The 26,688-nt window shown below is 43.4% G+C and overlaps 1 protein-coding gene and 1 long non-coding RNA gene across 4 annotated transcripts in view; one reads left to right on the top strand and one right to left on the bottom strand.

Moving 5' to 3' along the window:
* The window catches only part of LOC128879185 (uncharacterized), a 190,937-nt gene extending 165,308 nt beyond the window's left edge, over positions 1-25,629 (bottom strand). For 2 of the 3 annotated variants that reach the window (XR_008457578.1, XR_008457580.1), the window contains exon 1: positions 24,942-25,629. This is a non-coding gene — a long non-coding RNA (uncharacterized LOC128879185). The remainder of the gene's footprint in view (positions 1-24,941) is intronic. The other variant, XR_008457579.1, reaches the window with a different exon arrangement.
* On the top strand, positions 15,796-24,948 carry LOC128879182 (dedicator of cytokinesis protein 7). The gene is made up of 19 exons (XM_054128098.1): positions 15,796-15,936; positions 16,210-16,387; positions 16,454-16,632; positions 16,707-16,848; positions 16,917-17,120; positions 17,185-17,376; positions 17,447-17,671; positions 17,751-18,341; positions 18,407-18,712; positions 18,784-18,989; positions 19,076-20,839; positions 20,904-21,031; positions 21,095-21,357; positions 21,432-21,691; positions 21,769-22,203; positions 22,281-22,633; positions 22,697-22,899; positions 22,975-23,294; positions 23,369-24,948. Exons 2-19 carry the CDS (start codon positions 16,247-16,249, stop codon positions 23,421-23,423), a joined length of 5,967 nt encoding a protein of 1,988 aa, XP_053984073.1. The 5' UTR covers positions 15,796-15,936; positions 16,210-16,246; the 3' UTR covers positions 23,424-24,948.
* Positions 25,630-26,688: the final 1,059 nt, after the last annotated feature.

Here is a 26,688-nt window from a genome sequence, read left to right on the forward strand (position 1 = left end):
TGCTAGATGGCGCTGTATTGAATAACCTCATGCGTGGTAGATGGCGCTATCCTCAATAACCTCTTGTAAGGTAGATGCCGTTGTACTGAATAACCTCTCGTATTATGCCAGATGGCGCTGCACTGCATAACCTCACATTCTGTACTAGATGGCGCTGTACTAAACGACCTCTTGTATAATCCTAAATGGCGCTACCCAGTTCTCGAATGACCCAATTCACAAATTGCTTTTCTATCAGCGTTTACATACACCAGGAAATAATCCTTTACCCTACATAGATTTAATTTACAGCAGGCGCATACTATCCACGGTTCGCTATCGTGTACAGGAGCATCGAAAGACACGGAATTGTTTAAAAATAGCCGTAGCTCCAGGATCGCGTGCAACAGCCTCGAAGAAGTTCGTTTCATCGCAGACACGACGTGGAATAACGGAACATTACAACGATCCCGGGGGCGCTGGGAGAAACAGTAAATAATATTTCCAGAGAGCGTGGGCGGAAGTAGACGCAACGGGGAAGGAGGGAAGGAACAGCTGCCGCTGCTTCATCTTTGGGGGATAGTTCGAGGACGAGTTTCTCGCTCGTCCCGTTCCTTCGTGCGGAGTAAATCGAAGCTGGGGGGTCGTTGATTCGATTAGAACTTAGTCTCGCCTCGCGCACGAAGGACACCCCGTCCCCTCTAGCATTCGAAGAGGAGGGGCTCGAGTTTTCCGACCCCGAGGTGGCCCAAAAAGCACGAACCGATCCCACTGGAATGCACTCGAGGAATTTGTCGACGGGAATACAACGTCTAGGACGCCATCGTCGCGAATCGTCCCGTGAAAAGAGCGCGCGACGTCGATGGATTTTCCATTCCGTCGCGTTGACGGGAATCCATACTTCGAGATCAAAAATTTGCGTCACGTAGATCGACTATGTTTGGTAATTTTTTTATTTCGTACCGATTAAACGGGTGGCGCGTCGCCTACCAATGCGACTCCTTGTTTTTCGAAGGGATTTTACGTGCGCGTCGGAGCCCATGATATATTTGCATGAAGCGCGGCAAATACGAGGATCTACGCGGATACATCCGTGCATTACAAAATCGAAGGGTGGAGCTTTTAGTGCGGTATTATTTTCGTTGTGTCGCGGTTGATGTTTGTTATCGTCGCAGCCATTGTTAACACTGTTCGTGTCCCATGTACTTGTGGTTCATATCCCTAAAGCTATTGTCGTTCGCGTGGTTCTTATTTTGTTGTTATCGAATTGAACTTGATTCCAGGAATCCAAGGCAATAAAATCGCTTCTAATGCCAGTTGAATCAACCTATCGACAGGACGATACACCGACTGAAGTTGTACGCGGACATTACGAGAACGATTCTCGATGAGAGTACCCCGTGCCAAATGGCGTAAAGTTCATAACGCGAGGTCGGGGGATCGCCGTTCCTAAATTATTCCAGTGTCTCGTCTACCGTGATCCTGACTAGTGAAAGATTAATCGTGTTACGAAAAGTTGATCGTGGAAACACGCGCGGGCTCCGTGCCCCGCTCGGAAACGATTTACGTCGTAAGAGCTGATCCGTAACAGCTACAGAGACGTAAGCTTATTCGGGAACACATTTCCCATTTGCATACGAAATGTGTCCGCGGTTAAGCCGTTTGAACCGCGTCTAACGGAATCACAATCACCGCAGGATATTCTGAGAAACAAAGCCTGAACATTCGCGCGAATAGGACACCGGACAATCTACGTATGCTCGAGGATCGAACGCCCCAGCCACTTCCCACCATGGCAGGTATTAATCTTGTCCTCTTGGATGCTTACTACCTGCCGATGTTGCAATATTGCCGTTGTATCTCTTCGCTGACACGCACTTATCGGGTGCCAGGTGGGTGACCGATGTTCCATCCCTTCGCATGCATCCGGCTTCCTGGAACTTCGAATTCTTCGGAGATGGCGGGTCCTGCGTCAGATTTTTAATGCGGCGATAAATTAGCGGGAAGGCACGGGGAATCGTGGATCAATTTTTTGCTAGATGGCGCTGTTGTGATCTCTTTCATGAAGGTAGATGGCGCTGCACTGAATAACCTCCTGTGTGATAGATGGCGCTATCCTCAATAACCTCTTGTAAGGTAGATGGCGTTGTACTGGATAACCTCTCGTATTATGCCAGATGTACTGAATAACCTTCTGTGTGACAGATGGCGCTGTATTGAATAACCTGTTGTGTGATAGATGGCGCTATACTCGATAACCTCATGCGTGATAGATGGCGCTATCCTCAATAACCTCTTGTAAGGTAGATGGCGTTGTACTGGATAACCTCTCGTATTATGCCAGATGGCGCTACATTCGACAACCTCTTGTATGATGTTAGTTGTCACCTGTTGTACGGTCCCATACTAATTGCATTACACAGAACTTTGGCCACATGTTGAAGGGTCAGTCTTCTCTTAAATGACCCAACCTTTAACTAGTTTCCTATTAGATGATCCAATATTTAACCACACTCTGTCGAACCTGACATTAGCTTACACTTCCTTACCAAGCATTATTTCACAAAATCACTCCTCGGCACCACTCAGACTGCACTTTCCGCGTCAATAACATAAAAAATAACATTTCATCTTAATCACATAATTCCAATTTCCTCCACGCTACACAGTCATCTTCGCATCAGCTTCCTGCCCATCGTACACACTCCGAACACCACCACCACTTCTCCCATTCCATTAAATCCCAGCCTACGAAACAAATTTTCATCTCGCTGACAGCGCGCGTCTATCCTGAATCACCGCAACGGGCGGTGGGGGTTGTCTCCCTTTCGCGCGTGGCCTGATGAAATCGAAAGAGAATCGCGATCTCCAGGAGGAAACGCGTGCAAAGAATTCCGCGGAAAAGATTTTCCTACGGCTGCGAATGCATTCGCAACGATATTGCAACCACTCCCGCGGCGCGCCCAGGCTTTGGAGATGATTGCTGCGCCCCCGCTGGGCTGTTTTTCCCTGCGAGGAAGGCGGGCAGAGGGGGATCACGGGGATGATTTCGAGGGTGGCGTAAAGGCGGCGCGTCGAGGTAACGCGCTTGGACGTAAATGGTAACATCGTGAGCGACGACAGGAGGAGAAGGATGCGCGGGATGGAAAAAGGGACAGCCTAGGGTGGTCGGAAGAGGTGGCTTGAGACCTCGGTGATGGCTAGAGCTCGATGATGAGAAGTCTTGGAGAACAGCGCCTAGGGGAATCGTTTTCCAGAGTTAGCTGCGAACATGCCGAAGTTCTCCGCCTCAGTCTCGTCCGCTTCAAAATTCGGGGCCTTTGTTTAGCATCCGGGTTAGGTCTGCGGTGGAATTCCGTTGAGCAATCATTGCGGGCCTCAAGTTGGACATTTAAGAAGCACTTGAAGCATCCACGTAAAATTTCTCTGTTCCAACGAAACCCTGCTCTGTATCCATCCGCGTGCTGCCCTCCATTTATTACGAGGTGTATTTGTTCCATCCGCTATACCACGCAACGGTATCACCGTTTTCCATTTTGCGCCTCTTCGGAAAGTTCCCCCAGCCTCGCGGAGCCCCGGTAACACCGTTCCCAACGCAACCACGGTATCGTATTCTATTTCGCCTCTCCATTCCATTACGCCTCGTGTTTCCTTTCTCCGGTTTGCCCGGAGAAAAAACACCCCCCGGAGTTCAGCGATGCCGTTCATAACGCCCCGTGTCACGGGTGCTGTAGAGGCGCCGTGAAAAACGCGATGGTCGCCTTGGCTGAGCGTCTTCCGACGATGGGAAAGTCCACGCTCCCGCGGAACAGTTTCGGTTGCGCGGAAGAAATCCAAGTGAAACCGAATACAAATGATTCGGCGCCGATTTCAAAGTGCTTCGTGAAATAGATTTCGACTTCCTGGCCGATCAAAGGAATACAAATTCCAGCGCGGCTCTTTGTTGTCCGTCTTTTTTCCTTCCCCCGGTACCCTCCTTCTCCCGCAGCATGCACGGGTCTGAGGTCTTACGGGAGTTTCGGATCCTCAAAGTAGCTTCCGTAACGTTCAGGATCACCGACCTGTGATGTAAGTTATAGGGGAGGCGCCGACATAGCGGCGCGCCGGAGCGAAACGGAGCGCAAGGATTAAACCCCGTTCTAAGCGCGATGCTGCTGATAGCGAACACTTTATGCATTACGATAACTGGTCGTATTGTGGCGGGGTAAACGATGGTTAAATTTTCATCGTTCCTTGCGCGTCCTTCCTTCGTGAGGCCATGCGATACGCCGTTTGTATCGTTAGCGGACTGCGCTGGTTAGGGGATAGGTCTTGGACAAACGACGATGATGAACCGTGTGCGCGGGGTTGTAGGATGCATTTTGCAAGGAAACTTCCCCGATATCTAAATACGCTTTAGAGTTTGGAATTACGAAGGTAATGTAGCGCATTCAGTCGATAATGTAGAGTTCTAACTGAGCCCAAGAACTTACCAACGAAATGTTCTACGTTGCCAACAACGCGATCTGTTTCATCGATGGAGTCCTCTATAATACCATATAATTAAAGATCAAGTGGGAAACACTGCGGAGAAGTCTCTTGTTAGATTTGCGAACGTTACAGTCATAAAGTATTTCTTTCCTGGCGCGTATGTATCCACCTATTTAGTGCAAATGTTTGTCGAAGATAGTAACAAGGAATGAGACCAAAATTTATGAAACTAACGTGACTTTTTCCGCATCTTTGAGACTAGAAAGTTCTATAAAGTGCCACGATGGCGTAAATGTGTTTGCAGCCATGATCAAGAAAATTTCGTATAAGAAGCCAAAGTTTCTTGCCGCGACTTTGCATAAGACGAGATTTCAGATTAGAATGCTTATTCGATCGGCGAGTTTCTTACATTTATCGACCTTTCGACCTCACCGGCGAAGGAAAGAGCTTTCCACGTGTTACCGTTTCAATTAAAAGTGTAAAAACACGAAAAATTTACGAGGCCGAGTGCTAGTTCAAGTATTAACCAATTACCAGACGCGCAAGTAACCATTCCTTATTTGAAACGTGAAATAAAGTTCACGGTGGAATAAAAACAGCGGTACCTCGTCGTCCCAATTGAATAAGAATTGAAACTTCGTCGGTACGGGAATTCCCCTCTGGTCGGCGATAGTATGGTCCCCTGAACATCTAATTCCAGAGCGCGGAGGGAAGCTCGAAAATAAAATTACGAAGTGGCAACTTTCGACGCGAACCGTTCGTTTCTCTTCCTTGAAAGAGTTTCCGCGTCTGCGGGAGCTGGGCAACGGCGTACCGGCCGTCACTCGGCAATAATAATAATCGTAAATAACGGCCGTAAAGGATCGTCCAAGATAATGGACGGCGGCAACTCCGTCGAAAGTGTATCCCGATAGAGGGGGCCGAAGCCGCGACTGTGGGGAAAATGAAAATAAACGAGAAAGAGAGGAACGATGGAAGTCGAGGTGGACCCGATAGACGAGATTATAAATCCCAACGGGTAATTGCAAATGAAGGGCTGACATAAATCCTCCATTATTTGCGATAATCGTGGTACGATAGTCGCGAACGGGGCTACAACAAACGCGTAAATCATGAAATAACCGGTGGCGCCCTCGGTATCTCGATATTTAATCGACTTTCACGATGAGCGACGTGGACCACCGAACCCGATGACTTTATCTTTGACGCGTGCGTTTTTCAAACTATCTTCGACCTCTACTGGATGGCGTCCTGTGTAATTACAGGAGTTCCCAAAGGCGTTTGGAAAATAAAATAGATACCCTTCAAAGGAAGATGTGTTTTTGGGATAGCTCTGTGAAATGGGGGAACGTGGCGAAGACGGTGGCAATAACGCTAATGCCCGACATCTCTAAAAGGTGATCTACGCGAAGCCATGTCAATCCATGGTGCAATGGCTACCAGGTCGTCACTAAGCTCAGACACGTGTATCGCGAACAGGACCATGCACGAACTCAAGTTTATACAGACTCTATGGATTATGTCCAGACAATATACACGCTTAGAATTCAGCGAGAGGTCAGCCCGTGGCGCAGGGACTGGGATCCATTGATCGCCACCGATGATACAGACGTATACATAGGGTGTGAAGAAAAAAAAACGTTCGTGTGGAAGTCGAGGTAGAAAAGTAGGTGTAATACCTTTTTTAACCGGCTTTAAAAAAGGAGGAGGTTACTCAATTGAACATGTATTTCTTTTTTTCTATCGACTGCACAGAGTAGATATACAGGGTGTCCCACGCAACTGAAATAGGCTATAACTGCAAAACGGTTGGGAATAGGAAAAAAATCTTATAAGTGAAAGTTACATGGTTTCGAATTATATGCAGTTTTGTGCATCCGTGTATCAGAAAAATTCAACTGCACTTTTCTCTTTAAATGGAAACCTATATTTCTGACGGCTCTGATCGATGCAGTTTCTTGTGCTCTACAAAAAAGTACTAGCATATTTATGCTCTAAACTTGTTCGTTGGGAAGTTATCGATGGTCAAAATTTTCCGAACTATTTCTGTCGCTTTGACTGTAGAAGGATGTCCACGCGTAATTTTCTTGTTTAGTCATCGCGTGGACTTGTACGACCACGCTTCATGTATCGATTCGATGCCATACAATTAGGTATGGAATTAGAAAAACTTCTATTAACGTTCTCCACGGGGGAAAATGAGACCGATGGACTCGTGACAAGTGGAAATAACTTTCTTCCTTCCCCTATTGCAATTACCGTCACCCTAACGTTGCACGTCGTATTATACTCGATGGTGCGATAATAGAGCAACGTGATAAAGCGTTCCATTTCTTCTGCCCTTCCCCTTTCTTTCGAACAAAAGAAAAATCTAGTTTCTGTATATAAAAATGCATAAATAATTTGTTGAATTAATAAACGCTGATAAAGTATGAAATTTAATAATGTATGAAGTTGTGGCTAGTTGAAAGTAATACCTCCGCGACAACCTGAAGGACACTGTCGCGCGTTAACTGGAAACAAATCGAAAACACGGTAACGGTTCGATTACACTATCGTCGTGTTCGAATCGTCCCTATTCATTGGAGCAAAGTCCTCGAAAAGAAACAAACATCGCGATCAAACGATGCATCGACGAAACCGCCAAACTGAAAGGGAGGGAAACGAAGCAACGCCAGACCGAAACGGTCCACCAATTAAACGAAACTATACGCTCCACGCTGGCAATTCAACGGTTTGAAGCCCGGTGGCATCGCGCGCGTCTGATAAAACCCTGCAGCTGGTCGGCTTCGAGCGTTCCAGCCTCGAGAGGGCGACAAGGCCAGTGTGCGCGGCCCGGTTTACGGACCATTTTATTGCGACGGTTTGACCGAGGTTAAAAACGGAGTGACGACTGGAGAAGAGGCCGCTCTAACGTTTTAAATGGCCGCGTGATAACGGATCTCGTTATCCGCGCCAAAGGCATTGTACGACCGTCGTTAAAGGGCTTCAACGATCAAACGCTATGGTAGTCGCTGTTTCGGAAGCGGATTGTAAAAATTCAAAATGGTGGCAATACTTGCGATTACGTGAAAATGGTTTCACGGGCCCACAAATGCTGGAAAAAACGCATGATTGTTCTTTCTTTATTGCATAAGTGTGAAGAGGAGTAGAGAACTTGAGCAGGTTCTACACAGCGTTATGAAATGTTAGCCCCACTCATCCTTCCTTTTGTGTACAAACTTGTTACTCGAACTCGGGGTAAAACGCATTCGCGGACTGCCGTACAGGACTTCTCGAATGACTCGGGTTCATCGAAACGGTTAATTCGAACGATCGCGCATACGAATTCTTCCCTTTTGGAGCATTACGCGCGAAAGTGGGCACTTTCGCAACTGCAGTATCCGTTCCAATATTGTTTCGCGTACGCGCGTGCCCGTGGCGCAACAAGGAATTTCGAATAATTAAATTCGTACCGTTTAACCGTATCGCCTCGAAAAGTTTCCCAGGGAACAGTGAATGTACCGTTAACGAAGAACTTGTAAAGCTTTTTAAAGAACTTCAGAATGACGTATGCTCTGGGCACGCGTAATTAAATTTAGTTCCGTCTACGGGCAACAACTTTTAATACGGGGCGTTAACATCACGCGTTCTCGCGCGAACTTCTATCGCTGAAACGGCGTACAAGGGAGCGCACGACGTTTATCGCGAAGCGTAATGTCAGCTTGAGTAACAAGTTCGTTCGCTTTTGGGGGAGCTGCGTGTATTATTCGATGGAGGAAGAGAAACGAGAATTCTACATAATTAAATGTTTCGGGAGCTGCATCGATATTAATAAGCATTCGCCGGCAATTTGCTCGGAATATTTTTACTACTTGTTTGATGACGATAATGGAACAAATACGGTAGGAAAAGGAAATCGGTTTTTAAAGGAATTTTGTGGGATCCAAACACCGGGCGCTTATTTATATTCGAACTATTATTCGATGAAGAGGAACGCAAATTCTACGTAATTAAACGTTTTAGAAACTGCGTCAATATTATAAAACATTCGCTGAAAATGATGGAATAATCACGAAAGCATTTTTTAAATGAATTTTGGGGGGGATCGTTTGTGTTGGAATATACGATCGACAAAGATCAATCTACATGCTGGACGCGTGAAAGGATGTTTATATAAACACTTCTCTGAACTAATGAATTAATCTTGGTCTCCAGGCGGTTCTTTGAAGATTCCGTACGGTAAGGACGTGACTCCCTCGTTATCGATTAAATATAATAATTGCAATAGTTCGGATAGAGCGTACAACGGAGACGAAGCAGCAGGCGTACTTAATATTTTTCGTGTATTTATCGTCGAACTCGGCTGATTCTCCCGAATTATAGGTGCGCGTCTCGCCATTTTCCAGCAACCCCCGTGGCATCGCCGTAAAGAATGGACCTTGTTACGTCTCGTTAAGGAGTTTCGCGAAAGTTTCACCTCTGCCTCCGCTCTTCTCTCAATCTCCCTTTTGTAATAACCGCGAGATGAGTTTACGGTGTTAGAGCCCTGGCTGGCGCGAAGAGCGACGAGGTAGCATCGACGCGAGATATCGAGCTAATTCATAATAACTATCTTCTCGCCGTTCCTCTTCCTTCTTCTAATTATTACAAAACTAATCATTCTCGCGACTCCGCCGCGGAAGTTCGTGCTAATTAAACACCGTCGGGTATCCGCCTTCATTGACGAACCGTACACGACGCGAAACGCGACGAGCGCTATTGTTTTACGTAGCCGCGAGATTTACAAATAAATTCACTAGTAACAATGACAGAATCGAATAATTAACAATTCAAAGTTATATACGTATACTTTTCAATGTATCCCCATGAAGGTATTGTCTACGATTTGGCGTGAAAATGACGTGAAAATGGCTACGATCCTGGTGAAAATGAATCCAAACACGACCTCGTTCTGACTATACCGATAATTCTTTTATTTTTAATTTCCTGTTTGGGATAATTATAGGTAATCCGAATGTAGTCATGTTTAGGCTCGTTTTCATCGAGAGAACCTCGCGAATCGATAACACAACCATCACGGAGTCTCGGGGAACGATCGCGGATTAATGTACCAAGGTGTTCGCGTCGCGAGATCTGCCACGCAATAACAATTGCGACCAAAATTAACGTATTAACGTTAAGAGTTATTCCATCGCGCGGCTGAGAATTGCCAGCCGCTAATTAGTCCGGATCAACAATAACGAGGCAACGCCGACCGGTTTGCACTTCCAATATATCTTGAAAACGATCGAATTCCACTCGCGATATTTTCCATCGGATATAACTAATGAAACGCGATAACGGCGAGGCTTTTTTCCCTCTTTTTTTTTTTTTTAATTTTACTCGTAACAGAAACATTCGTATAAAGTAATGGGTATCGATCCGAGCTGAAATTGGATAGACACGCGAGCACCTGAAAATGTAATTAACGTAACGATACGATTTCTTTGATCGCGTCGAGAAGTTGCAACGAATTTCCGAAGTGATCATTTTTCGTAAATTTAGAATTATTAGTTACTTCTAGCGACTTCGAAGACGAAGGAAATTCGGGAAATATTAACATTGGTTTGTTAAAAAGTATTAAACACTGTTTGTATAATTGTGTCACGAATTAAAAAAATTAAGACTCTCTAGCCTAGCGTAACGAGATAACGGGAATCGACAAAGGAAGAGGCTGCGCGAAGCGGATAGAGGAAACCCTGCCCGAGGCGTTCTTATTGTTGGAGGCGAACTGTACTTCCACTCAGTGACGAATGCAAGGGAAATTAGTTACATAGTAATAAGATTCCATGCTGGTGGTAATGTTTGCTCTAAATCACGACATCTTGCGGGGAATGCTAAACGCAGTGCAAGATCGATAAGCTAGAGTACTATGTCGATTCTGTAGAATGCATTCTCTGTTGGCAATGTAGAACATCTCGCGAGGAATCCTACACGCAGTGCAAGATCGATAAGCTAGAGTCCTATGTCGATACTGTAGAGTGTATTCTCTGTTGGCAATGTAGAACATCTCGCGAGGAATCCTAAACGCAGTGCAAGATCGATAAGCTAGAGTACTATGTCGATTCTGTAGAATGCATTCCCTGTTGGCAATGTAGAACGCGCTGCTGGTAACGCAGAGCGACCTGTCGATAATCTAAAGTGCTCTACCTTATCCAACAGGTTCTTCCCGTGATCTTCTTATCATAATACCAGAATTAGCCGCGATCGGAACCTGTGGTTTCTTTTGCACGTGGCGTGGCCCCAAATCTGCACGTAACGTAAATCCACGTTAATACGTCGGCGACGGAGATTAAGTGAACGTTTCTTGCAACTCGTGATGTGTAATTTGCGTGGCGAACGAGGGACAAACGCGAAAGGAAAAGGATTAGGCTGCGTGAAGCGAGTGAAGGAAACCATGCCCGAGGCGTTCTTATTGTTAGAGACGAAACGTACTCCCGCCCGGTGACGAATGCAAGGCAAATAAGGACGGCAGAGGAGGAGAATAGTGGAAGCTTAATGCCCGGGTCCTTGGCAGTCGAAATAAATTAAACACGGTCTTACACCGTGCTTGCCTCTGCGCTCCACGGTGTGCTTTCGAGGGCCCGGGGTATCCCGAATTTCGTTCTCGTCTCCTGGATATTTATTCAACATCCAACCGCTCCTGTTCCCTCCCGCCGCCTTGTAAATTAATAAGACGGGGACAAACACGCAACGCTGGATGGCTGCCGCCTCGAACCATCGCGGGATTAACGGAAACGAGGCTAAGCGCGTCTCCGTCCGTCCAAAGAGTACGTGTAAACGTCTCAACGACAGCACGCCGAACCTTAAGGTCACGTTCATTTATTCATGCTGGCTGGCCCCGTCAGTAGAAACCCTTTTCTTGCGTTTTCAGACACGGGAGGAAAATCGTCATCGTGCCGGCCGCCCCAGAGATTTTCAGGATCATAAATATCCCTGGCATCGGGACACGTGTCCGCCTTAATGTTGTGGACGTGTTTCTCGAATAACCGCGCCGTCTTCGTCGCTGAATTTTCCTCCAGCGACGCACGCCTTGGTTTCGCGAAAAGTATTTTCCTTGTTTTCTTTATTTATTTACTTAACGTCAAGCTGGCGCATCTTATACGGGACTCGCTCTATTATTTCAGAATGTTATCCTCGGTCCGTAGTTTTTAGTTTCTAACCTCAAGCGATTCCATCCAACGTTGTTATTATCCTCTTGATTCTAACGAAGTGCCATGAGTGATTCTCGAGTTCTTGGTCTCGCAAAAAGTATTTCGCTCGTTTCCTTTATCTATTTAACGTCGAGATTTGGCCTCTTACACGTGACTCGTTATATTATTTCGGTACGGCTGTCTTCAAGAAGATTAGAATTTTATCCTTTGGACTCCGACCTCAAACGATTCCATACGACATTGTTATTATCCTCCCGATGCTAATGAACCGCCATGAGTGATCCCGAGTTCTCGGTGTCTGTTTTAGGGTCTACATTTTCTAATTAGCCACGGGAAGCACTGATTATTACAAGCGACTGTAATTACTGTTTTTTCGCAGTTGAGACAGAGTAGCGCGCTCCTCGAAGTACGGAAACTCCGCAAGATCTCAAGGGGGTTGGCGAGGAGCAGCGCGTGGTTACTCGAACCGGATGATTAAATTCCCAAAAGCAGTCGCTGTACTTGCGATTCATCGTCTCCTTGAGATGTAGGTACAGCGTGGATCGTGGAAGACCTCTGTGGTGGAGGTGCCTGTAGGTGCAAAGGCCTTGAGGATGCAGCCTAACGTACCAAACCTAATCCCGAGGAAGTCGATGCGTCGGAGTTAACGAAGCGCCGCGCACAGCGGGTGTCGAGTTAATCAAGCTTAATCTTCCGAGTCGAAATTTTGGAAACGTCTCGTTACTATTTATTCTGACCACTCGTTAAGCCATCCGCTATCGAAAACTTTATTATTTTTTCGTGTGATTGAATAACGATAATTTTTAATCCATGTTTTATTCATGGACATGTTCCGAACGAACAGTTTCACGGCCAAAAAAGTCTTTCATCAAATCCCTCAACTCGTTCCGGAGGAAATACTAAACGTGTCTCTAGTCACGCTCAGCGCCACGAGATTTATCGACAGCCGCGAGTTTTCCACTTGCCGCGTCGTCAGCTTTTGTTGTTTTGCGATCACGAGTTGTCGCCGAACCGCCTCCACCTGGGTTTTTTTTCCGCGCGCGTTGCACACCTCTCATTCGCCTAAAGGCGAACACATACCAACACGATCCTGTCCAGTAGACATAGAGGCTTTCGTTTTGCAAACCGGTAACACCCTTCTATTTTAAGAACCGGCTACCAGCGCTATTCGATACCTGTACCGAATAATTTTGGCAAAAACAGGAAAGAAAAAGTGTACCGATACAATCTGAAACTAGGATGGAACCGTTATCAGATTTCTCCCTCGTTGAATGAAAACTATGGGCGGTACCAGGTCATAAATCGTGATATTCCGAATTTTTCTCCAATAAAAAAGTCTACAATTTAAAACTTCCATTTTGCACTCTGAGTCTCCAGTGAGTCTTTTTTCACTCGAGTGTTAAATACGAGAGTCGCGAAATTGACTCAAACGGAGGAAGAATAAACGCATCGCACGCCGTGAGCGTCGCAGTTATACCTTCGCGGAGCGAAACCAATAAAAGCCCTGCCTTTTATCAGAGGACTTCCCGTGGAGCTTCATTTCGCCCCAGAAAATACCCAGGAAATATACAATTAGTCGATACTGCCCGACTCCAGAGATTACCAGTCTTTAACTCCGACCCCTAATTTTATCGGGAACTTTTCAGGTTAAAGTAGAACGGAGAAAGCACGGAGTTTCGTGGGAAATCAAAGGAATCGGGTTCGAATACCGGACCGCGTGGCGGAAGAGGGAAACACACCGGCTGACGATAACGAGCAGATGGGAAAAAAGCGGCGGATATACACGGGACGGGAGAAAAAAAGAAAAGAGGAACGCCGGGAGAGAGATACATGCCTGGGAATTAACTGCGCGTTAATAAAATAAGCGAGGGAAAACGAATGCTTCCTGGTCGCAGTGCTTTCTCTGCCGCGTAGCCAGGGAGAATATATACCCAAGAAAATAAAGGAACGGGGGAAGGAACTCCGGACCGATACTTTTCATTCTGTCACGAGCCATCAACCCTTTCTACTTTATTCCCTTCCCAAGGATACTGCCAGGAATTCGCTGCGACGCGGTCTGAGTACTGTCCCGAGAAAAATCCTTTCAGGCCATCAAAGTTTTCCACGGCCAAATCCCCGGGAGTTTCGCCATGAGATCAAAGCGAAATCCTTCCGATTCCCGACACCGATCCTGGCCACTGTTCCCGCCAAATGTTCGTTAAACTTATACGCAATTCACCCTATCGATTCATCCGTCGAACAAGGTCGAACTGACGCGAACGGTGGTTCTGTGTTACTTCGAGCCCCTTATAAGACATTCCGACGGTCGAGCAATGTTATTTCAGGGTCAGGGAAGGTCAATTAAGGTTAGTCGAGACTGCGATACTCTCATACACTATTCTAACGCATCACAACTACTAACTCAAGGAAACTACACCAAAAACTGTCGTAAGAGGCGACTAAAAGGGGCAGGAGTGACTGTGGGTAGTTGCAACCGCGGTCCGGTGGCTCCCCACTGGAGACGGCACTCCGCCGTCGCATGGTGGAGGGGGCGCGGGAGGAGTACCGGTAGTATTCGAAGCAGATCCCGGTGTCTCTCCCCAAAGCGCCGAGGCCGGCCACTGGGGAGTTTTAGTATTTACGAATTCCCCTCCTTCTGAGGGGTGAGTCCCACACTTCCCCCTCCTTTCAAGAGTTGGGGCCATAAATGCATTCTCCATGTAAAAAAAAAAGTTTCAGAAGTCCTAACGAAATAGAGACGTCATACGGAAGTTCTTATTATCAGAATAGTTCAAAGAATCCCCCTAGCCATCAAACGTCCATCGAATACACTCCGTATCATACTCGTGAGACGAGTACTTGCCAGTACTTGCCATCCCCGTTTCACGAGAGCAGCTCGAATGGAAAACTTACACGATATTGCGGGTAAAATCGCTGAAAGTTTTTTCATGGCTCGTTCCGAGTTCCAGGGTGTTCGGGACACCGATTTCGAGGAATAAATTCGAGGAGGAATGCGAAATTACCCGTAGAATGGAAAGTTTCGCTCGTGGGGCTCGTTTGGGGGAAGAGCACATACGGGTGGAAGGAAAGATCGTGCTCCTTTGTGAACTCGCTTCTGGCAAACACGAGAGCGGCGGGATTCTTTTTCCCTCCCCTCGCGATGACATGGCCACCTGCTACCTTAGCGACATGCCAGCTAGCTTCAGAGACAGGTACAAGCCCGCCGTTCGAAGGAATTTCGCTGCCAAGCGACGTGGCGCATCGACAAGTGTCCGTCCCGCAGGGCAGAAGAAGCAACTTTGATATTACAAAGTAGACAGCTGCTAGCGTCACGAAAGAGCTTGGACCGTCCTTCTTCTAACGAATTAAAAATAGATGGAACTTCGTTTCGTAGGTTTGAAGTAACGTAGTAACGTAGTAACGTAGTTTGAAGTGGTCTTCTTAATTATATTAATATAAATAAATATTAATTAAAATGTGTTCCTTTCATCGAACATAGAAGCGACAAGGAAGTCTTGAGTTGAACGACTCAGTTCCGTCGTCAGGGTATGTAAACAAAGCCTTACGAAACTTTAAGAAGCACGTTGCACCCTCTCGAGCAAACAGAATGTATGGTTCCAATGTGGAAAATTCAATTGTTTGTTCGACAGTTCGACACGTTAGAAGAGTCGTAGGGCTTCGAAGATGAACTATAACGGGTGTATCGATTTCTCGGAAGTATAGATATATGTAAAAATTAATTCATATATTATTAATGAGAAATAAGAATTTCTAAACGTACACGCTACGCAAAATGAGTCTATAAATAATATCGAAGTTAAAATGTACTAATTACTCATCTGAATCCCGTTTTATTTCGTCACCCAGTGTATACCGACTAGGGGAAAAACTCAAACCGTTTGTAACTAGCTGCGCCATGCTCAGCAACGTCGATACCTCAAAGGTACTTGGATTGTAATAACTTGTAAACAATTCGAAACCTGACTTTCTAAAACAATAAATATTCATTTTCGTCGTGTTCGATCTGATTTAGAAATACTTAAAAATTAAATAAGAATCGACAGTTATAGCGAATGAAATTTAATCAATGCGAGAACGTAGTACGTAATCCTGTCGTAAGGTAGCGGTAGTTATCAGAGAGGCTGCTATCATCTAATCCCAAATGTTTCCCCTCTACACTGTACTACTCTAACGTTAATGGAAATTTTGGCTTCCTGAAGGCATAGCCCTTGAGCAACAAAATTTTATGACAAGAACTGTCAAAATATTAAAATATTGACTCGAACGTGTTCGTAATTTTTACATAATGGACGTTTAGTAAACATAAAGTCACGTACGTATAACATTTCACCCCTGCACGTTAGTCTTTATTAAATTTACGTTAATTACATGCTTAACTGAACATCGTAAAAGTGTGCATGCAATTGTTTCAATAATGGTCTCAATTAAACAGTGTAAAGTTCTACGAGTGAAAAATATATGAAAACCAATTTGAATAGAAATCAATGAGACGATCTCAATTACAGTCGTGAAAATCATGTTACACTTATCTATTACGTTATTTAACTTGTTTAATTTTTCGTTTTTGCGTTCACGAAATGTCTAGGATTTCATCCAAGGAGTATTTTACCCCGGCATTTATAATGTCATCCATGCAGCGAGCTTTTACTCAAAAATTGAGTAAACAGCATGCAGCTGATGTAAGACGACAAATTGCTACTTCTACCTCGTATTCTCGTGATTTATCAAAGAGTGGCAGTACTTTCTCAGGTTTTTCTTCTACGGTATGTCACCAGCAACACCAATGATGCCCAAGCTATCTATATTAATCATATATTTACTTTTCCAAGATGTCATTATGCGAAGTACTAGAACCTTTGGACTACGAAGAGTTCTTGGGTCAACATCAGACAGCCCTTGATCGTGATCCTCTGAAATCAATACTAGATTTCCCACCAGCAGATGTTGAACTTACTGTTGTAAAAAGGAAGATTCGAACCGAAGAACCAATTGTGCCCTATGAGTCTCTGTAAGAATAATTTCAAAATACCCACAAAACTAGCATCGCTTTGGTCTTAATTGACAACTGTTGTTCATTTTCAGGGACACAGTATCTCCTTATGTTAGAAGGTGTATTGAAAGTTTTACTTCGGATTGGGTAGTGGTACACAGAAAATACAAGCGTAGAGTGTCTCCTATTGCAAGGGACAGATTGTTGCAAGATACTCCAAGACAAGATTTTGAGGTGCTTGAAACAAGTCATATTAATCAAATAATTAATTCTCGAGTTAAATATGCCTATATGTAAAACAGGTGGATCAAGAGGACACAAATGGCTCTGGTTCACCAAATGAAGAGGAGGATTTATCGAATTGTGGTGATACACCAAGAGGATCTTGGGCAAGTTTAGATTTAAGGCATTCACAACATGACCCTCTTCTTCCAAGCTTGTTGGATCGTGTCTGCCCTGAAACTATCGACCAGATGAACGAGCAAAAGCGCTCGGAAGATCGTCAAGTATGTGTCGAATATAACAATGCAATAAAATTTTGATAATTTGCTGTGTCGATATTAATTTCAGGAAGCATTATTTCCACTTTATGCACCTCCAGCTTCACCTGACGACGAGTGGCAAGAAATTGGTGCTGCACCAGAACCTACAGACCCATTTGCTCACAAAATACTCGTGAAATGTCTTCAACTGAAATTGGAACTGGAAGTTGAACCAATTTTTGCAAGCCTGGCATTGTATGATGCTAGGGAGAAGAAGAAGGTATTTGATCTAACTTTCGTTCTGAAAAATAAGCGAACACACATTTTCTAACTGAACTGGAAAATCGCAGGTCTCCGAAAACTTTTACGTGGACATGAACTCGGAAGGTTTGAAAAGAATGCTCGGTGGTCATATCGCATACAGTGATGCTAGTACTTTGGCAAGAAGTTGTATAATGAGTATCAGTAAACCGAGTCCGGATTTGTTCTTAGTCGTTAGACTTGAAAAAGTATTGCAAGGCGATATCTCGGAATGCGCAGAACCGTACGTACGCGAGGATAAAAATAAAGACAAGGTAAACGCGAGTTTTACTAATAATTGAGTCGGTTTGATTAAGTTTGACTGTGTTCAAATAAAAAATTTCTTCGAAATAGGTAAGAGCTGCTGCTGCAGCTGCATGCGAACGCTTAGGTAGGTACAGAATGCCGCTTGCGTGGACTGCCATCCACCTTTCTGGCGTGATAGGAGGTGGTGGAGACACGGATAGCACTGGAAGTGCTGGTTCGTTAGACAGAAAGTCGGGAGGACTTGAACAGTGGCGTAAAAAAGTTGAACCTCCGACTCGAAGAGGTTCCCTCGAAAGACGGAGCTCTGATAAAAGGCGCAGTTGGTCTCCAGATGACTTTGCTAATTGCCTCGACACTTTCAGACCTATCACATTGACTGTTTCGAGTTTCTTCAAACAAGAAAGCGAACGGCTGAGGGACGAAGACCTTTATAAACTCTTAGTTGAGCTAAGAAGACCAGGTTCCAACCTGAAACGACTGAAGTGCCTACCAGGTATATTGAAACTAGACCTTAGTCCCAGACCTGAAGAGCTACCTAGATGCCTGGATCCTGACCTCAGAAGACTGGTGCCCTATCCAGACGAGAAAAGTCGACCAGTTAAAGAAATACTCGAATTCCCTAGCGAAATTGTGTCACCAGATTTAACGTATCGCAATCTACTTTACATTTACCCTAAGGTAAATTAGCAACGATCGCTTTGCGTTAATTAAAATCAATTGCTGATGTCGACAATATGTTTCAGGAAGCAAATTTCAGCTCCAGAACCGGTTCTGCTCGAAATATCGCTGTGAGAATGCAGCTGATGGGTGGCGAACAAGAAGCTGACGCCCTCACAGCCATTTTCGGAAGATCGTCCTGTCCGGAAATGACCCACGAGTGCTTCACTTCCGTCTCGTATCATAATAAAAATCCGAATTTCTACGACGAGGTGAAAATTCGTCTTCCAGCTGATTTAAGTGCGAAACACCATTTGTTGTTTACATTCTATCACATCAGTTGTCAAAAGAAGGCAGAGCAACCGAACGTCGAAACTGCTGTGGCGTACACGGTAAGAATAATTACGTTGTTTATTGCAGGAACCTATCGTAACTACCAAAGCATTTAATTTAATATGTTCAGTGGTTGCCACTACTGAGAGATGGACACCTACAATCTGGCGAATTCAGTCTTCCAGCGATGCTAGATCCACCCCCAGCGAATTATTCTTATATCGCACCTGACGTGCTTTTGCCAGGTACGAGATGGGTCGATGCCCACAGAGGAGTCTTCACAGTAATTTTAGAACCAGTATCCAGTGTTCATCCCCAGGACAAATATATCGACAGGTATGGCGACTCATAAGTTTCACCGGATATTTAACAAAAATAGCCAAAATAGAACCCCCCCGTGCTAAATTGACATCGAATTACAGATTTTTATCGCTGTGCGGTTACTTGGAGACCGGCCAAGTACCTCCTCGTATCGGCGAAGCAGGAATGGAATCCGAGCTTAAATCTGCACTCTTGGAATTGGCAAGAGCATCGCATTCGGCTTTGGTGCGATCGCTGCCTCAGCTACTGGATCAGTTAATATCGCTTCTAGTACGTCCTCCAATATTACCATCTCAGCCACTCAACGTGGCGGCAACCGTTTTCGAAGCAATAGGCCTGCTGGTACGAAATATTACCAATCTACCGGATGGTCAATTAGACGCGCACGGAAGGCACGCCCTCTTGGCCACATACGTGGCGTATCAGTGCTCTTTGCCGAGAATGGCGAACACTCCAGGCATCGCGCGAGCTCAAAGCAATCCTGATCTACCTCTGGAAGACTTGGAGATGGAAATGCATTCCCGGGGTCTGGATCGTACTGCGTCGATGCGTCAGGAATCGCCTTCTATAAACAGTCAATCGTCGAGGAGGCTCCTTCACGAAGAACTCGCCTTGCATTGGGTTGTGTCCACGGGCCAAGCACGCGACCTCGCGGTCACCTACTCGTGGTTTTTCTTGGAACTGATCGTTCGATCCATGGTCGTGACACTGGCGGAATTAGGGATGCTGGATGCTCCCAGAAAATCGAGGTTCTCTCCTCAGTTCTGCGACGACGTAGCGACCCTCACGGCAGCGCTAACTTCGGAAGTGGTGTCGCGATGTGGAAAAGAGAACAGGGTGCCCAATAATTTGATATCCAGTCTTGGTAACTTCCTCTCAGATTTGCTGTCGATAATGGATAGGGGCTTCGTTTTGTCGCTCATTCGTGCTGCGTGTTGCTCTCTATCGGATGCGTCCATGCATATTCCTGATTCAGCTGGCCTTTTTGCGTTGAAGTTGGACCTTGTGCGAACGGTGTGTTCTCACGAGCACTACGTGGCTTTGAATCTTCCTTTCGGGACTGGATACACGTCGGGATCAGCTCCAGCGTCCCCTAGTCCGTCCACAGGCAGCTCGGGCAGTTTGATATCTACTCTCGTCCCTGGCGATCGCGCCAGATTTTCCGAACTCAGCCAGGAATTCAGACAGCAACACTTTTTAGTAGGAATCGTGTTGTCGGACCTGTCCAACACGTTGGAAATACCGAATCCCATGCTTCAGAATAAGGCCATTGGAACGGTTAGACACCTGATGGCGTACCACGACGTAGATTCGAGATACTCCGATCCTGCAGCCAGAGCTCGAGTCGCTGCTCTGTATTTGCCACTTCTGAACATCATAATGGATGCTTTGCCCCAATTGTACCATTGGGATTCCAAAGATAAGAGCGTGTACCCCGACGAATCCGCGTCCATCACGCAATCCGTGGCTCTAGCTATAGCTGGCGGAGTATCTGCAGACACTGCAGGCACCCAGTGCAGAGTTTCCTTAAGTTCGGAAGCCACGCGACATCTTCTCATGTGCGTTCTGTGGGTGCTCAAGGGACTGGAACAGTCAGCGTTGGTGCAATGGTGTTCAGAGTTGAGTTCCAGGCGTATATTGTGCCTTCTTCAAGTTCTAAATATTGCCACAGCAGCTTTCGAGTACAAGGGCAAGAAAGCGTTGAAAAGACTTCCCCCGCAAGCTGCTGCCACCAGCGACATCAGATCCAGATTGGAAGATGTTATTCTAGGTCAAGGAAGTGCCAGGAGCGAAATGATGCTTCGCAGGAAGGAAAGACTGACTGGAGACAAATTGAGGTGGCGGAAAGACCAAATGCCTTACAGGTATTGTCACGAGTTTGCGAAGACTTCATCGATAGGAGTTTACTACTGATTTCTGTTTTCAAAGGTCTTGTGAGCAATCAGAAGGGAGAGCTGTGGAGCAAGATGCTCATATAGAAGGTGCCTTAGCAGCTGAAGCGTCTCTTGTGGTTTTAGACGCTTTGGAAACAGTTGTTCAGGCTGACGGCGGTGGAGGTAAGCAAAAGTAAAGTCTCTCCACGATAGACTAAGTAATAAATTGTTTTTAAAATTATATAGGTGCAGTCGTAGGAGCAGTATTAAAAGTGCTGTTAAGGGCATTAGCTAGAAATCAAAGCACATCTGTATTGCAACATATGTTCAATACACAAAGAGCTTTGGTATTCAAGTATCACAGTGCTCTGTTCGATGAGGAAAGCGAAAGATGTGGAGATCTGTGCCTAACGCTACTCACTAGGTGCAGCTCTCCTTTGAGTGCTGTTCGCAGCCATGCTGCAGCCAGCCTTTATTTGCTGATGCGTCAAAATTTCGAAATTGGTAATGTAAGTGCTTCGAGAATACCTTTTTATTCGATTTGTTAAATATATTATCTAAATACACAACGTGACGATTCTAGAACTTCGCGCGAGTTAAGATGCAAGTAACGACGTCTTTATCAGCTCTTGTTGGAAGGGGAAGAGCACCTAGCGAAGGAGCACTTAGGAGAGCGCTGAAGACTGTACTGGTGTACGCTGAGAGAGACACAGAATTGGCAGACACGAGTTTTCCAGAGCAAGTAAAGGATCTTTTGTTCAATCTACATATGATACTGTCCGATACCGTTAAAATGAAAGAATTCCAAGAGGATCCTGAAATGCTCCTAGATCTTATGTACAGGTATGTCATTTATTTGATAAACGTAAAATATAAATATAAAATATAAAACCTAAGCTGTATTAAAATAAATTCTATAGAATCGCGAAAGGCTACCAAGGATCACCAGATCTCAGACTCACGTGGCTGGCAAATATGGCTCAACAGCATATGGAAAGAAAGAATCACACGGAAGCTGCTATGTGTCTGGTACACAGCGCAGCTTTGGTAGCAGAGTATCTACACCTATTGGAACCAGGAGGTGGTGGTCGACCAGTAGGTGCTGTAGCTCTGTGTCCTGTTACGCCAAATGCTTTAGAGGAAAGTGCTGTTGGAGACGACGTGTTAGCCAGAAGAGAGGAAGGCCTGTGTTTAGGGCCCGATTTCTCAGAAAGTGGACTAGCAGGTTTATTGGAACACGCTGCTAGTTCCTTCCACGCGGCTGGCATGTATGAAGCCATTCCTGATGTGTACAGAGTATTACTTCCAATAGCAGAAGCCGCGCATGATTACAAAAAATTAGCTAACATTCATGGGTACTGTATATAAAATCCTCCTAAAATCGTGTTTCTCAAACTATGGTTGGTATCTATGTCCTAACTTTTATTTACAGTAAACTTCACGAGGCATACACACGTGTAGAGCAACTAGCAGGAAAACGAGTATTCGGTACATACTTCAGAGTAGGTTTTTACGGAGGAAGATTTGGAGATCTAGCTGGCGAAGAATTCGTTTACAAGGAACCCACTTTAACGAAATTGCCAGAAATATTTTCTAGGCTGGAGAACTTTTACGCTGAAAGATTTGGCACGGAGAATATCGTGATAATAAAAGATTCCAATCCCGTAGACCCCAGCAAACTAGAACCAGATAAAGCCTACGTTCAAATCACTTACGTTGAACCATACTTTGAGCCACACGAACTTAGGCACAGACCAACTATTTTTCATAGAAATTTTAATATCAGTGAGTATCAATTTTAATAACTTTAATTATTATATTATTGTCATCGCTATGAATTATTCTCAGAACGATTCGTGTATGCGACACCTTTTACACCTGGTGGTAAGGCTCACGGAGAATTGAGAGAGCAGTGCAAGCGTAAAACAATTCTAACGGTAGCTACACATTTCCCATACTTGAAAACAAGAATTCGTGTAGTTGCTAGGAAGCAAATAGTTTTGAGTCCGATCGAGGTTGCTATAGAAGACATACAAAAGAAAACTGCAGAGGTACATATAAATTAGAAGATTTAAATTAAAATTTTGTTAATATTCTTTTAAACTATTCGCTTAAATTTTGTATAGGTTGCTGCAGCCACAGCTCAAGAACCGCCAGATGCAAAAATGTTGCAAATGGTATTGCAAGGTTGCATTGGGACAACGGTTAACCAAGGCCCTGCAGAAGTTGCAGTTGTCTTTCTTTCTGGATTACGCGAACAAAATGCACAGCCTACGAAATTGCAACACAAGTTGCGTTTATGTTTTAAAGATTTTTCGAAAAAGTGTCTCGACGCATTGAGAAGAAACAAAAATCTAATTGGTCCAGATCAGCGTGATTACCAACGAGAATTAGAAAGAAATTACCAAAGACTAACCGAAAGGCTAACACCTCTTATCGCGTGGAGGTATGTAAAATGAAATTTAAATTGTTAATGCTGTCTTTGTTATTTTTCATAAAATTCTTAACATTATTTTTCAGTGGACCGTCGTTACTAACTCAACAAAGTTTACCACAAGCATCGCCACGCTGGTAAAGCGACTGAATGTTGATAACTAAAAGTTACCAAAGATCGATAACGCGCGTATGGAATATTTAAAAAGTATTAACATTATATGCTATAATATTGAAACATAGTCGTACATATTATATTTATACGTATTCATTTTTTATACTAATGGAACATTTAGTCTGCCTCAGACTTTTCGAGAGTCCTGTACTTATATCTAATGAGAAACTAGAATACAGGTTTTGAAATTCCAGCTAGTCTTATTGTTCGAAAGAAGCAATTTATTTATTGCGATAAATATTTCAATAAGAATCATTTTGCTTTCTAAAGACAAATATAGAAATTGAAATTTTCCCTTATTGCTTTAGGTTAAAGTTAATGTTTAACATGGATACATAAAAATGTCAATATTTAAATTATGATAGGAATTTTTTACATAATTGCTTCTTTAATAGTTGGATAACTGAATCTTATGTTTAGTTATCGATAATATAAGGGAAATAAATTCCCTGATCAGATGTAATTGATTAACTGCATAATGCGGAATGCATAATGCACAGTCAAGGTATATAGGATTATTAAATATGTGATCTGCTTCCAAGAAAAGAGGAACTCATGATTTGAAATACTAAAGTCTGAACTCTGGATAAGAGCATACACGGAAGCAGGTCACAATTTAGTTAATAAGAGAACTGTGATTTTTCAATTATATTATATATGCGACTTTGAACCAATTGCAGAAACTTATAATAACAGATTTTTTCACCAAAATAGCTTTATATTTTTTATAAAGATTAAATAAAGTTAGCCATTTGTAACATATAATTTCTGTTCCAATAAAAAGTATTGTTCTATTCATAATATTGTATAAATAATTAAATGTTCATATTTTATTGTAAGTATACAATATTTAAAATGTCTGCAAAGTTTTTAAAATTACTTTTAATAGCTGTCGTGAAAAATCTATCATTAAAAGTTTCTCTGATATTTCGGAAACACGATAAATGATTATTTTAATGTCAAAAATGTTTTAAATATGCAGTTAGTGAATTGAGTAGTAAGTTTCCACAATATGACTGGAAAATATAATGTTTATAATGCTATGCACATGCTTAAGCCATCCACGAAATTTGCTATGTTAATGTATAAGTTTCTACATTACATCAAATGCGTCGTAACAATTCCAATTATGCATATTAATAGCAGAAATTAATGGTTTGTAGTTTCTAATTGTAATTTAACATTTAATGAAAGGTTTTACTTGAATGACTCGAGATGATTTGAGAACGAACAAATGTTACTTCAATGCGCCATCTTTACAAAATCAAGCAATTTTCTCAAAAATTGAAGTTTATATTCAACGAACATGTTGCTTAGTAGTGATATACATTATATTTAGACAAAATAATTTAACAGAACTGCCATGGAATGTGAACTTTTGTACGTCACAAAATATTCAGAATATATGTCCATTTTATACTTCGCTATTTACGAACTTGTTTTACTTTTGTTTAAAAGACAATGAAAATAACAAATGCAACTCACCAATCATAGACAAGTCGTAGAAATTCAATCGTTCGACATTCAAGGCAATGTTCCACCACAGCGTGGATTCAAACGCTATATCCAGTATATGCTAAAAAAAAGATTAATTGAAGGTAACTGTTAGTCACTGCAAATTAAAGAATTGTTTGTTTCATAGAGAAAGTGAAAAATGATTGAATCATTATGCAGAAAATCGTTATAAGCTACTTTAACATTCTATGCGCTTCTAACTGATTCGGCTGTGTGTCGAGAACACATATTTAAGCGTATCTTACCTTTAAAATAGAGATGGACAGCACATACGGAGTAACAATAATTATTTCTTGAAGGTTGTAGTACAATTTAGACGCATCGCAGCGAAGAAAGTAAAAAAATTAATTGAATAATTCATCTTCAATCGCAGAATCGATCTAGACGCTTCCAGCCACCGATCGGGAATGGAAGTTTTTGCAATATTTTACCCAGCATGCTTTGCGCGGACAGTTTGAATAGTTTGAACGTGACAGCGGTACACATTTATCAATTTCTAAAATGAAATACTTAATAAAAAGCAATGACAGTATCGAAACCAATCTACATATACGTTAAAGGAATGCCAATTTCATACAAAATATAAAATCTCCGGAATTACTTGAAGTTTACAATTTTATTTCACTTCAAAAAATGGTAGTCCAAATTTCTTCTTCGAACATGTAACAGTTTCCCGCGCGTTCACTTACTCACAGTTTCGGTACTGTGTACGTATGTGTTAACTGAAAATCAGGAAAATCAAGAAATATACAATTATTAATAACCAATTTTGGACGGAAGTTAAAGATTTCAAAAATATTGAAGCCTGGTCAATCGATTGTTCATTTAAGAATGACGGACAGAATTTTATTCAGTTTTTCCTGTCACCATGTGATCGCGTCCTTTTCTATTCCTATGCACTTCAATCTCAGGAGCGTACAACGCGGAAAAAGAACCTGACGACTGCAGACAAAAGGTAACAATCTAAAATTTTAATTACTCAACTTTTAATCTGAAATGTATCTGTTTGAAAAATGAAATGTATCGATAAAAAAGCAAAATTGTTTTCGTTTCAATGGACGGATTGCTTGTTAACAGTACTCCGTCCTTCGGTATAAGCGTGTATAAATTGTTTCTCTCTCGTTAAAATCGTTATTCATTATCTGGATATTCTTCTTTGGTTGGATGTATTTATAGCAGGGCTGGGACACAAAGTTACTCTAAATTAAACATCCGAATCGGATTTTCGGCTTAAACCCTTTGTCCGAAACGAAAGGTTCCAGCACAGATAAAGATATTACGTGCTCAAAGGGGTACTTAATTAACGCGCATGATGCGAATATTGATACCGTGCACGATCCTCAAACATTTCATGTCCACCTGAAAATTTCGAGCTACTTAATTAACATAAACATTTAAAGTTAATTCCCCACTTCGTGATATTATACACAAGGTATTCGTGATTTTATATAATGAGAGGGGTTCCCTTCTACAAACTGGTCAATTTTTATTTTTACTTTAAATGTAGTATTCAAATAATAAGAATACACATAAATATTGAAGTCGAGCAACCAGATATCACAATACGATAACGATAACAGTGAGAGAGAGAGGGAGAGAGGGAGAGAGGGAGAGAGGGAGAGAGGGAGAGAGAGAGAGAGAGAGAGAGAGAGAGAGAGAGAGAGAGTCACAAGGGTATAAAACCCCCCTTGGACCAAGCATAAATATTTTTGCAGCG

Source organism: Hylaeus volcanicus, chromosome 7 (genome assembly GCF_026283585.1).
Source record: "Hylaeus volcanicus isolate JK05 chromosome 7, UHH_iyHylVolc1.0_haploid, whole genome shotgun sequence".
Taxonomy (NCBI): Eukaryota; Metazoa; Arthropoda; class Insecta; order Hymenoptera; family Colletidae; genus Hylaeus; species Hylaeus volcanicus.

Bases quoted from the DNA above. Each gene is read 5' to 3' on its own strand.
- LOC128879182 (XM_054128098.1), top strand. From the start codon at position 16,247: ATGTCATCCATGCAGCGAGCTTTTACTCAAAAATTGAGTAAACAGCAT. The intron at 17,121-17,184 runs GTATGTGTCGAA...TATTAATTTCAG, and splicing joins AGCGCTCGGAAGATCGTCAA to GAAGCATTATTTCCACTTTA. The intron at 17,672-17,750 runs GTAAACGCGAGT...TCTTCGAAATAG, and splicing joins AGGATAAAAATAAAGACAAG to GTAAGAGCTGCTGCTGCAGC.